Source organism: Lithobates pipiens, unplaced genomic scaffold (genome assembly GCF_037356315.1).
Source record: "Lithobates pipiens isolate NorthernLeopardFrog02 unplaced genomic scaffold, aLitPip1_a1.2 Scaffold_23, whole genome shotgun sequence".
NCBI classification, from domain to species: domain Eukaryota; kingdom Metazoa; phylum Chordata; class Amphibia; order Anura; family Ranidae; genus Lithobates; species Lithobates pipiens.
The window spans coordinates 163725769-163738058 of record NW_027507785.1 but is presented as its reverse complement, the minus strand read 5'-3'; the positions used below and the strand labels follow the sequence as shown (position 1 = coordinate 163738058).

General features: G+C 40.3%; 2 protein-coding genes across 4 annotated transcripts in view; one reads left to right on the top strand and one right to left on the bottom strand.

Annotated features, from left to right (window-relative positions):
* DESI1 (desumoylating isopeptidase 1) overlaps positions 1-3546 on the bottom strand; it is a 63041-nt gene extending 59495 nt beyond the window's left edge. The window contains exons 1-2 of the mRNA XM_077452528.1: positions 3308-3546; positions 916-937 (exon numbers count right to left, since the gene is read on the bottom strand). Coding sequence (XP_077308654.1) covers positions 916-937; positions 3308-3398 — 113 coding nt within the window. The 5' untranslated portion in view covers positions 3399-3546. The remainder of the gene's footprint in view (positions 1-915; positions 938-3307) is intronic.
* Positions 3547-3598: 52 nt separating this feature from the next.
* Positions 3599-12290, top strand: part of XRCC6 (X-ray repair cross complementing 6) — a 229176-nt gene continuing 220484 nt past the window's right edge. For 2 of the 3 annotated variants that reach the window (XM_077452527.1, XM_077452525.1), the window contains exon 1: positions 3599-3733. The gene's annotated coding sequence lies outside the window, so the exon portion shown is untranslated. Of the gene's footprint in view, positions 3734-3783; positions 3803-12290 lie in introns of those variants that run through there. The other variant, XM_077452526.1, reaches the window with a different exon arrangement.

Sequence of the window (12290 nt, the reverse complement as noted above, 5' to 3'; positions counted from 1 at the left end):
TGGTCAGAGTTTCACACGAGTCCCTGGTGGAGACTATGTTGCTGATACACATCGCACAGGCATAGTCAACCATTGTCATCATTAAGCCAATCCAGGATAATAATGAAACGGTCAAAAATGCAAAATGCTTTTAGAAAACTGTTAAAAAAAAAAAAAAAAAAAAAAAGGGAGCACATAATTGTGCATAATAAATGTAACCCACTGGCTTCTGGAGAAGGGGACATGTGACCTGTCAAAGTGCTATGACCTACTCTCCTGCAATCATGAAGCACTCTTAATTAAGATAACCTGAAAGAACTCAGAGCCGGTTCACACTACAGCAACCTGGGATCCGACTTGTAAAGTCCTCTTAGTCACCCCAAGTCGCTGGACAAAAGAAATGCCATAGAAGTGAATGAGAGACATCTTAAAGGTCACTCCGACTTCAGAAAAAGGTTCCTGCACTACTTAAAAGGCGACTTCTAGGCGATTTGTACCCATAGATTTCAATGGAAGTCACCTCCCCATCTATATTGAAGTGACTTTACAGGAAAAAAAATAAAAAATTTACCCAGGTACCCCCACGTTTACCCAGGAAACACCCCTCCCTCCCACAGAGATGATTATTCTGTGATTGGCCACAGCCAGTCGCCTACCCTGGAGGCAACTTTGTCGTATTGTAAGTTGCTCAAAGACGCGCTGCAAGTTGTGTTGCCCCTGTGTGAACCAGCACTGATGGTCTCTGCACTACAACCTGCATTTTATGAATAGGCCATAAAATGCGGCCCACTCTGTGTGCAGCACAACAATGTGTAATGGAGAGCAAGCCTTGATATAAATTACCTCCTAAATAAATGTCATCCAATTAGGGTTTATGTATGATATAACAACAATGACACATGACTGCGGCAAATACAAGAACAAACGAACACTTACCAAATTCCTTCTAGCTGCTTACCTGAGGAAGAAAAAACATCATAAATCAAACATTCAGATAGGGAAATATATTTTCAGAAGACATTTCTTAAGAATACAAATTACACAAATACAACAGTGTTCTTCATTTTATTATGTTTTTATCTCTGCTGCATTGAAGAACTTATCCTATTTGCCTGTAAAAAAAATATAATAAAAAAAATCAGAATGAATTCTGTGCTGGTCTAAAATCAGCAAATTCTGACTGGCTGCTATTAGTTGCTGCACTTTGCATTTCCATTGTTACTAAATAAACCAGAAGTGCCTTAGTTGTTAACAAGCATGGACCCATTTAACATCTGTAATGCAATGCATGCATTTTTAACAAAACATTTAACAAAGCAAAAAGCCCTGTTAACACTTGAGCATTTGCGATCTCTGGCAGGATTGCCAAGATTCTGCCAGTGATCCCAAAATTGCACCAAAACAGTGCTGTTCTGGCGAGATAAATTGCACAGGAGTCAAAGAAAAACACAGCACATGACAATTGTTGCGCAAAAAATGAGCAGGAACATTTTTCTGGGTAACAAACTTTGCGTGATGCAGTTTGCTGCAACAATCACAGAAGGACCGGACCACGATTGCCCCCAAATAGACGTGGTGCAATTTGTAATTTGTGCAAGCGTTTTGGGATCACAGCGATTCTGCCTGAGATCCCAAATGCTCAAGTGTGAACGAGGGCCAAGTGGAGAAGCTCCTCTGTGCAATTTGTTCTACTTGAGAAACCTAAAAAAAAAAAAAAAGTTCTCATTTAAACAGTAACACCGAGGATATACTGAAGGTGGCAGTCTTTTACAATGAAAACGCATGCTAATAATTCTATAAAATGGAGTGGCCCTTTTGTAGAGAGGATTTTTTTAATGTTTGGGGTTGTGGTTTTGACACTGTTGAAGTAAACCTTGTTTTATATTGCCGCTAAATGCAAGAAATGTGCTTGTTCTTTTTGAATTGATTAATTTTAAATGCTACATATGCTAAAAATAGTAGCAGTTTAAAAGCAGGGCAAGTTTTTATCCCAGTGTAAAACAAATTATTCTCCTGCTTGCTTTCAAGGTTATTTTGGCGTTGATAATTATTAGGAAATATATAAATATGCAAGTAACTCTGCAGACACCACAGGACAAACAAAAATCACTCTCTGTGCCCGTACAAGCAAAATTTTGGAGTTTGTCACTTTGGGAATTTCCGTACAAAAAAAATAAAAAAATAAAAATCAGCTGTCGAAAAACTATGTACACAAACGAAAATCCTTTCCTGATTTTCTTATAGTGTGTATGAGCCTTTAGGCACTGTTCACACTAGTATGTGGTGTGATATCGCATGCGATTCACACCGCAGTCCAAATCACATGCAATGCAGTTGCAGCCAGACAGTATGGCTAAATTTGCATCACATTCAGACTAAACTCGCACAGGACCCCTTTTTTGGTCCGCACCAGAATCGGATTGCATGGGTGTCAGTTCGATATGCAAGCTGAAACGGGGGCCATTAACATTGTATTGACACTGCCAGCAGTTCGCATATGGCAGTGTGAACTGCCTTGGAAGTCAGGTGTGATGCAGGAACCTGTAGTGGATTTGCAGGGTTCCCGTATCGCACAAGTGTGGACTTAGTCCTGGTTCACATTGCAGGGATTTGGCATGCAGTTTGACATGTCAAATCAGCGGCTATTGATGCCAATGGCACCGTCCAAATTGGTGCGACGTCAACTTTGCGGCGTCACACTGATTCCTAAAAGTCGTTTCTGTACAACTTTTGGCGACTTTGGTATGGGATTTCAATAGACATTTGTGCAGAAACCCGCACAGATATCTCTGGAATCGCCCTCAAAGTCGGAATGGACATGCAGGAATGAAATTGTGAGAGTTCAGCTGAACTCTCACAATTTCATTGCCACTGTCAGTGTGAACCTAGGCTTAAAAGGTGTTGTAAACCCTCATGTTTTTTCACCTTAATGCATCCTATGAAGCTGCGAGCTGTCACAGTAGGATGCCCACAGTAGTATTGCCAGCGCCGTAGACAGGTGGGGGAAGAGAATGGAGGGTTTGGGTGGCCACGTTGCTGGACTGTGGGACAGGCGAGTGTCTTTTTATTAAAAGTCAAAAGATAAACTTTTTTTGTAGCTGCTAGCTGTGATTGCTAGTTATCTGGGTGGATTTGCTATGATCTTACATTGTATGTCATTATATGTCAGTGACAAGGATCCCCGTGTATGGCAGCATTGGGCCTACAGAGTCATAGGAGACAAGCAGTGATCTCTGGCTCCGTACAGTACAGGTACAGTACAAATACAGCTCATCTACCCCCGTCCACCCATCACTCCCACCATACAGTGCCATGAAATGAACATTACCGAGCATGACAGGACTGAGGCGCCGAGCCAGGCCGCGGGACAAGTCGTACACGTACAACCGGACGGCGTGACAACACTGAGCGGACTCCATACCGGGGCTGTTCTCTCACCAATCCTAGATAGCTCCCTAGGACAACCAGGTAACACTGACAGACCTCACTGTTCGCGCCACGCCCACTGCGGTGCTTCTAGCCAATCACAGGCTCAGCTAACCTTCCAGCCCACGTTCACCACTGGGGCAACAATCACAACTTGGAGGAAGACACGCCCATTTGCTTGGTCATCGTTGATGAGAGGCCTGGAGTGTAGCTGCCAAACCTGCTGACACACCATGCCCCGCCCATAACACACGGGCGCTTTTCGATGACGTAAATCGCGGGGTTCAGGAAGTTTGTTTCCGGGAAAGTGGAACGTAGAGACTAGAGAGTGAGTGTCGGGTGTATGGAGGGAATTCTTTCTGTATAAGAGAGCTTTGTGCTACCTTGTGACTCTAAAGTAAGAAAACAGATAGTGTCTGTAAGGCGGCAGGTCCCAGTGTGCACGGTATTACAGGATCAGGAGAGATGTGCTCTAGGTGGTTGATGTATCATTGTAGCGTATCACTTCTGTAATATTTGTTTTTATTATTTTTATCTGGACAGAGCAGGGAAGAGGCAAACTTTTTTGTTTGCTGTCCGTATGTTGTATTTTGGAGATTTTCCCCTCGTTTTCATTTCTGTCCATAGACATCACAGGAATGTGGAGGAAATGTCTCTATAAAGTGAGGCAATTCTCTCCTAGACCGCTGTCATCACAACAGCTATCCCCAGTGGAAGGTTTCCCCTCTCTGCTTCTAGGAGAACAGAACTGGGACGTACCAAACTGCATATTGGGATGATGGGATTATTGGATGCAATACTGAGAACTCTCACTAGATGTCAGTCATATAGAGATTTTTTATATATATATATATATATATATCTCTATCACACACATACGACTTTTTTTCTCAAATGTTATTCTTTAGTGCTTGATGCAATATTGCAACAAGCATTTGCTAATGGAAAGATTACACTGGACTTGTTTTTGATGGGGATATGGGTAGAATTATTATTTCTCATGGGGTTTATGGGAAGAATATCATGTTATCACCTGACAATGAACATATTTAAAGCAGGGTTCCACCCTAAAGTGGAACTTCCGCTGATCGGAACCCCCCCCCCCCCCTCCGGTGTCACAACAAAGGTGCTTACAGGGGGGAGGGGGGTGGAGATGCCTATCAAAGACAGGTATTTACACCCACTTCTGGGCATAGACTCCCGTGGGAGTCTATGCCATTTCCTGTCCTGCTGTCTGCTGGGACACACATGGGTCCCAGTGACAGCGCGGACAATTCCTATTGCGCTGCGCGACTCGCGCATGCGCAGTAGGGAACCGGGAAGTGAAGCCGATTCGCTTCACTTCCTGATTCCCTCACCTAGAATGGTGACGGCAGTAGCCGAGAGCCGATCGATCAGCATCGCTGGAACCTGGGACAGGTGAGTGTCCATTTATTAAAAGTCAGCAGCTGTAGTATTTATAGCTGCTGGCTTTTAATATTTTTTTTTTTTTTTTTTTTTTTTTTTTTTTTAGGTGGAATCCCTCTTTAACCCATTACTGATAATATGCATATAATTTTTCTACATGGGGATTATGGGTGGAATATTGTAGAAATTGTAGAGAAAAATTATGTGCATGTTCATATCAGAAATAGGTTGAATATATTCCTATGTATGTTTAACTACAACAATCCACCCATAATCCCCATGTAGAAAAATAATTATGCATATTATCAGTAATTGATTATATATGTTCATTGTCCTGTGTTAACATGATATTCCTCCCATATACCCCATGAGAAATAATAATTCTACCCATATTCCCATCAAAAACAAGTCCAATGTAATTTTTTCATTACTTCTGTATAATTTATAATTTACAATGATTCTGGTGTGTGTATGTGTGTGTATGTGTATGTGTGTGTGTGATATATATACACACACACACAGCCTTGCGAAAGTATTTGGCCCCCATGAACTTTTCAACCTTTTGCCACATTTCAGGCTTCAAACATAAAGATATACATTTTTTTTGTGAAGAATCACCAACAAGTGGGACACAATTGTGAAGTGGAACAAAAATCTATAGGATTTTTGAAACTTTTTTTAGCTAATAAAATGAAAAGTGGGGCGTGCAAAATTATTCGGCCCCCTTGTGTTAATACTTCGTAGAGCCACCTTTTGCTGCGATTACAGCTGCAAGTCGCTTGGGGTATGTGTCTATCAGTTTTGCACATCGAGAGACTGAAATTCTTGCCCATTCTTCCTTGCAAAACAGCTTGAGCTCAGTGAGGTTGGATGGAGAGCGTTTGTGAACAGCAGTTTTCAGCTCTTTCCACAGATTCTCAATTGGATTCAGGTCTGGACTTTGACTTGGCCATTCTAACACCTGGATATGTTTATTTGGGAACCATTCCTTTGTAGATTTTGCTGTATGTTTGGGATCATTGTCTTGTTGGAAGATAAATCTCCGTCCCAGTTTCAGGTCTTTTGCAGACTCCAACAGGTTTTCATCCAGAATGGTCCTGTATTTGGCTGCATCCATCTTCCCCTCAATTTTAACCATCTTCCCTGCTGAAGAAAAGCAGGCCCAAACCATGATGCTGCCACCCCCATGGTTGACAGTGGGGATGGTGTGTTGAAGGTGATGAGCTGTGTTGCTTTTACGCCAAACATATCGTTTTGCATTGTGGGCAAAAAGTTTGATTTTGGTTTCATCTGACCAGAGCACCTTCTTCCACATGTTTGGTGTGTCTCCCAGGTGGCTTGTGGCAAACTTTAGATGAGACTTTTTATGGATATCTTTGAGAAATGGCTTTCTTCTTGCCGCTCTTCCATAAAGGCCAGATTTGTGCAGTGTACGACTGATTGTTGTCCTATGGACAGACTCTCCCACCTCAGCTGTAGTTCTCTGCAGTTCATCCAGAGTGATCATGGGCCTCTTCGCTGCATCTCTGATCAGTCTTCTCCTTGTCTGAGCTGAAAGTTTAGAGGGACGGCCAGGTCTTGGTAGATTTGCAGTGGTCTGATACTCCCATTTCAAAATGATCGCTTGCACAGTGCTCCTTGGGATGTTTAAAGCTTGGGAAATCTTTTTGTATCCAAATTCGGCTTTAAACTTCTCCACAACAGTATTACGGCCCTGCCTGGTGTGTTCCTTGGTCTTCATGATGCTCTCTGCGCTTTCAACAGAACCCTGAGACTATCACAGAGCAGGTGCATTTATACAGAGACTTGATTACACACAGGTGGATTCTATTTATCACCATCAGTCATTTAGGACAACATTGGATCATTCAGAGATCCTCGCTGAACTTCTGGAGTGAGTTTGCTGCACTGAAAGTAAAGGGGCCGAATAATTTTGCACGCACCACTTTTCAGTTTTTTATTTGCTAAAAAAGTTTAAATTATCCTATAGATTTCGTTCCACTTCACAATTGTGTCCCATTTGTTGGTGATTCTAATAAATTAAAATTTTTATATCTTTATGTTTGAAGCCTGAAATGTGGCAAAAGGTTGAAAAGTTCAAGGGGGCCAAATACTTTCGCAAGGCACTAATATAAAAAAAAAAATATATATATTCTCTATCTCTCTTTTTTTTCCTTTTCTCAGCAAGTGAACAGTTAAACATAGCAACTGCTTCTTGCAACATTTTATCAAGCACAGCAGGAAAGAATAACATATTTTGAGAAACAGAGTCATATGTATTTATATTATACACTGACATCTAGTGAGAGTTCTCAGTATTGCAGCCAATAATCCAATCATCCCTATGTAACGCCGGCTCCTGAAGAGCACGTGCTATGTGTTTTTTCTATTTAGAGTTCTTAAAGCCATAGTTGGATTTTAGGGTTAATTATACCAAATTAGGATTTCAGTACCAGTCTAGCTAGATTGCACTGGGTTCTGCTTGACCATAGGTGTTGCTGTCACCACTGGCAAGTGTGAGAACACAGTCTAGCTGGGAGTGTTGAGTGCCATTCTTTCTCGGAGCCAGCTCAGTGGGAGTGTCATCTGCTACTTTTGCCACCTATGATTTGGCTATCTGTGGCTGCCGAGAGTCCTGTTTACTTCAATGACTTTTGTGTGACTAGTCACCCGTGCGAACGTAGCCTGTGGGTCCTTTCCCATGGCCATCATCGGTTCATTCAAGTTTTTTTTCTAATTAAATAACTGATAAATATGGATTCAGATTACATCAGTTTGCACTTCAAGTCAGTTTAGATCAGTTTCTGTATCCTCTTTGGTTTCTGCAAGCACTAATCAGAGGTGAGAGAAATATTACTTAACCATGCCAAAACAGGAAGTGAGGGAAAATCCCTGCACATTAAGGGAATTCCTTGAGGACCCCCAGGTCACCCAAACTAGTGTCCATATTTGAAGGTTTCCCCTCTTAGTTTTCTGGGATCAACTCAAAATTTGGTATTTTCTTTTAATGATAATAGTAAACAGGACAAATAAGACAGCAATAAAAACTGACAGGTGTTCTAATCCCTCTCCTCCTTTTTATCCAAAATGAAAAAAAAATGTTTTCCCTTTTAGGTATACATTAGGATATTCCTAAAGGGAAAAGGACTCAGCCTTGTGTCAAAAAACCCAGACCTGAACAGATACAGATGTAAATGGATGATCATCTGTTTACTTCTGAAAACCCATAGAAATTAATTACTATCCATTTTTCATCTCAAAATGGCCAAACGGAACACACGTGGGCACTTGCACATTGTCATTGGGACTGAAAGTGAGGAAATCCCATAGGGTAACTCAGTCCAGCAGTCACACAAACACCAATAAAAAAACAAACAAAAACAAAACAAAACACCTTTCTGTTTTTAAAACTACAAAAAGCTTTTGGCTTTACTTACAGTTTTAGAATGCAATTCTTTAGTTTAGCTCCCCCCCCCCCCCCCCCCCCCCAATTACAGTGTGTAGATAAACTAGAATAAGACTAATAGGCAATTGTTTGGATGGACATGTGCAGTATGTGTTCAGTCTGAGATGTCTGGGTCCTCACAGGTTCTTCTGTCCTCCATTTGTTTTATTATTATGGAGTCTAATGCCTGATTCACACCTGTGCATTTTGCAGATTTGCACTACAGAACGTGTTCCATAGGAAACATGTTAAACGGACTGTAGTGCAAATCTGCAGAATGCAAAAAGCACAAAAAATGCATAGGTGTGAATCAGACCTAAAGCAGTTCTAAAGCTACCAAAAGATGTGTACACAGCCCCTAATGGTGTTCTAGTAACCAGATGAAGCTGATATCCAGGGGTTGTTCTGTCCTGAGTTTGATTTGTCTCTAGAAATGGCTGTTTTTTCTACTGCACTGATCAGATTTTTAGCTCATTTTCTGCTCAAAAGAAACCCACGTTTAGAGCCAGTTCACACCATGCACAGTCCAAAAACGCATGGATAATAGCTTAATATGGTTTCCAATGACTTAGTTCATACCATAAAAGATGGATATGGTGCTGCAGATACAGATAATTGTGTGCCAACTTCCTAGATATATTGCTTGATAAAATTAATTGGACTTTATATACACACCCGTAGATTTTGTTTAGAAAAATATATTTCAATTGAATAATGTTAAAGACGGCATGCATATACATATAATTAAACCGCATAATAAAGATTGACCTAGATTGCATTTGTACCACCGATATTATCGATAACCAAGTATATATGAATACAATTGTTCAATTAGGTATTCCACAAATTGGTAGGAATATGTTGCTGAAGCGTAATAGAGGTTGGTTTACATGTTGCATGTGTCAGCGCTTCTTCAGGAGATAGAGAATTTATTGCATATAAGAACAAACCATACATTTGACATCCATTAAAACAAAATATTGTGTTAAAAAAATAAATTGCATAAGGATTGTCCACAAACATTCATAAAGGAGTAACCCAAATGCTCAAAAACCAATGAAGCACAGAAGCGAAACCTGACGGTGGGGGGGGCATATATAACAATATATTCCTCTTCAAAATGTAGGACCGTCATATAAATTACTTGCAGTACTTCAGTGATATCAGAATATAAAGGTAAATGTCATATTAATGGATAATGGTCCCATGGTCATCCCAATATCTCAACAGTAGATGAAAGGATTATATGTATATATAGAGGGGGGTATCTATAGAGGGAATAAAATATAGCCCAGTGTGTGTGTTTTTTATATATATATATATATATATATATATATATATATATATATATATATATATATATATATATATATATATATATATACTTTTGAACCAGATGTCAATGCACTTGGACTAATGATTATTTTATATATTCTGTGCAACAACTTACCATTAGCTCTACATACAAATTGCAGAATAGCTGACTACTACATAGTAGGTGAGGTTGAAAAAAGTCCAAGTCCAACCTACGTGTGTGATTATATGTCAGTATTACATTGTATATCCCTGTATGTTGTGGTCGTTCAGGTGCTTATTTAATGGGTTTTAAAAAAACTATCTATGCCGCCTGTGGAAGGGAATTCCACATCCTTTCTGCTCTTACAGTAAAGAACCCTCTACGTAGTTTAAGGGTAAAACTCTTTTCTTCTCTTTTTAATGAGTGGCTACGAGTCTTGTTTAAACTTTCTTTTGCGAAAAAGTTTTATCCCTATTGTGGGGTCACCAGTATGGTAATTGTATATTGAAATCATATCCCCTCTCAAGCGTCTCTTCTCCAGAGAGAATAAGTTCAGTGCTCACAACCTTTCTTCATAACTAATATCCTCAAGACCCTTTATTAGCTTTGTTGCCCTTCTTTGTACTCGTTCCATTTCCAGCACATCCTTCCCGAGGACTGGTGCCCAGAACTGGACAGCATACTCCAGGTGCGGCTGGACCAGAGTCTTGTAGAGCAGGAGAATAATCATTTTATCTCTGGAGTTGATCGCCTTTTTAATGCGTGCCAATATTCTGTTTACTTTGTTAGCAGCACCTTGGCATTGCATGCCATGAGGATACACTTATCCTTGAAATGGTGATTATAATACAGGTACCCACATAACCAAAATCATGCACTGAAGCACTTCATTCATTAGTCCAAGTGCATTGATATGTGGACATCTGGTTCAAAAGTATATATTACATACTGGGCTATATTTTATTCCCTCTATGGATACATATACAGTTAGGGCCATAAATATTTGGACAGTGACACAATTTTTGCAAGTTGGGCTCTGCATGCCACCGCATTGGATTTGAAATGAAACCTCTACAACAGAATTCAAGTGCAGATTGTAACGTTTAATTTGAAGGGTTGAACAAAAATACCTGATAGAAAATGTAGGAATTGTACACATTTCTTTACAAACACTCCACATTTTAGGAGCTCAAAAGTAATTGGACAAATAAACATAACCCAAACAAAATATTTATTTATTCAATATTTTGTTGCAAATCCTTTGGAGGCAATCACTGCCTTAAGTCTGGAACCCATGGACATCACCAAACGCTGGGTTTCCTCCTTCTTAATGCTTTGCCAGGCCTTTCCAGCCGCAGCCTTCAGGTCTTGCTTGTTTGTGGGTCTTTCCGTCTTAAGTCTGGATTTGAGCAAGTGAAATGCATGCTCAATTGGTTAAGATCTGGTGATTGACTTGGCCATTGCAGAATGTTCCACTTTTTTGCACTCATGAACTCCTGGGTAGCTTTGGCTGTATGCTTGGGGTCATTGTCCATCTGTACTATGAAGCGCCGTCCGATCAACTTTGCACCATTTGGCTGAATCTGGGCTGAAAGTATATCCCGGTACACTTCAGAATTCATCCGGCTACTCTTGTCTGCTGTTATGTCATCAATAAAACACAAGTGACCCAGTGCCATTGAAAGCCATGCATGCCCATGCCATCACGTTGCCTCCACCATGTTTTATAGAGGATGTGGTGTGCCTTGGATCATGTGCCGTTCCCTTTCTTCTCCAAACTTTTTTCTTCCCATCATTCTGGTACAGGTTGATCTTTTGTCTCATCCTGTCCATAGAATACTTTTCCAGAACTGAGCTGGCTTCTTGAGGTGTTTTTGGGCAAATTTAAATTCTGGCCTGTCTATTTTTGGAATTGATGAATGGTTTGCATCTACATGTGAACCCTTTGTATTTACTTTCATGGAGTCTTCTCTTTACTGTTGACTTAGAGACAGATACACCTACTTCCCTGAGAGTGTTCTGGACTTCAGTTGATGTTGTGAACGGGTTCTTCTTCACCAAAGAAAGTATGCGGCGATCCACCACTGTTGTCTTCCGTGGACGCCCAGCCCTTTTTGAGTTCCCAAGCTCACCAGTCAATTCCTTTTTTCTCAGAATGTACCCGACTGTTGATTTTGCTACTCCAAGCATGTCTGCTATCTCTCTGATGGATTTTTCTTTTTTTTTCAGCCTCAGGATGTTCTGCTTCACCTCAATTGAGAGTTCCTTTGACCGCATGTTGTCTGGTCACAGCAACAGCTTCCAAATGCAAAACCACACACCTGGAATCAACCCCAGACCTTTTAACTACTTCATTGATTACAGGTTAACGAGGGAGAGCCTTCAGAGTTAATTGCAGCCCTTAGAGTCCATTGTCCAATTACTTTTGGTCCCTTGAAAAAGAGGAGGCTATGCATTACAGAGCTATGATTCCTAAACCCTTTCTCTGATTTGGAAACTCTCATATTGCAGCTGGGAGTGTGCACTTTCAGCCCATATATATATATATATATATATATATATATATATATATATATATATATATATATATATATATAAAAAAATTGTATTTCTGAACATGTTTTTGTAAACAGCTAAATAACAAAACTTGTGTCACTGTCCAAATATTTATGGCCCTAACTGTATAATCCCTTCGTCTACTGTTGAAGATATTGAGAATGGGCTGTGGGATCAATA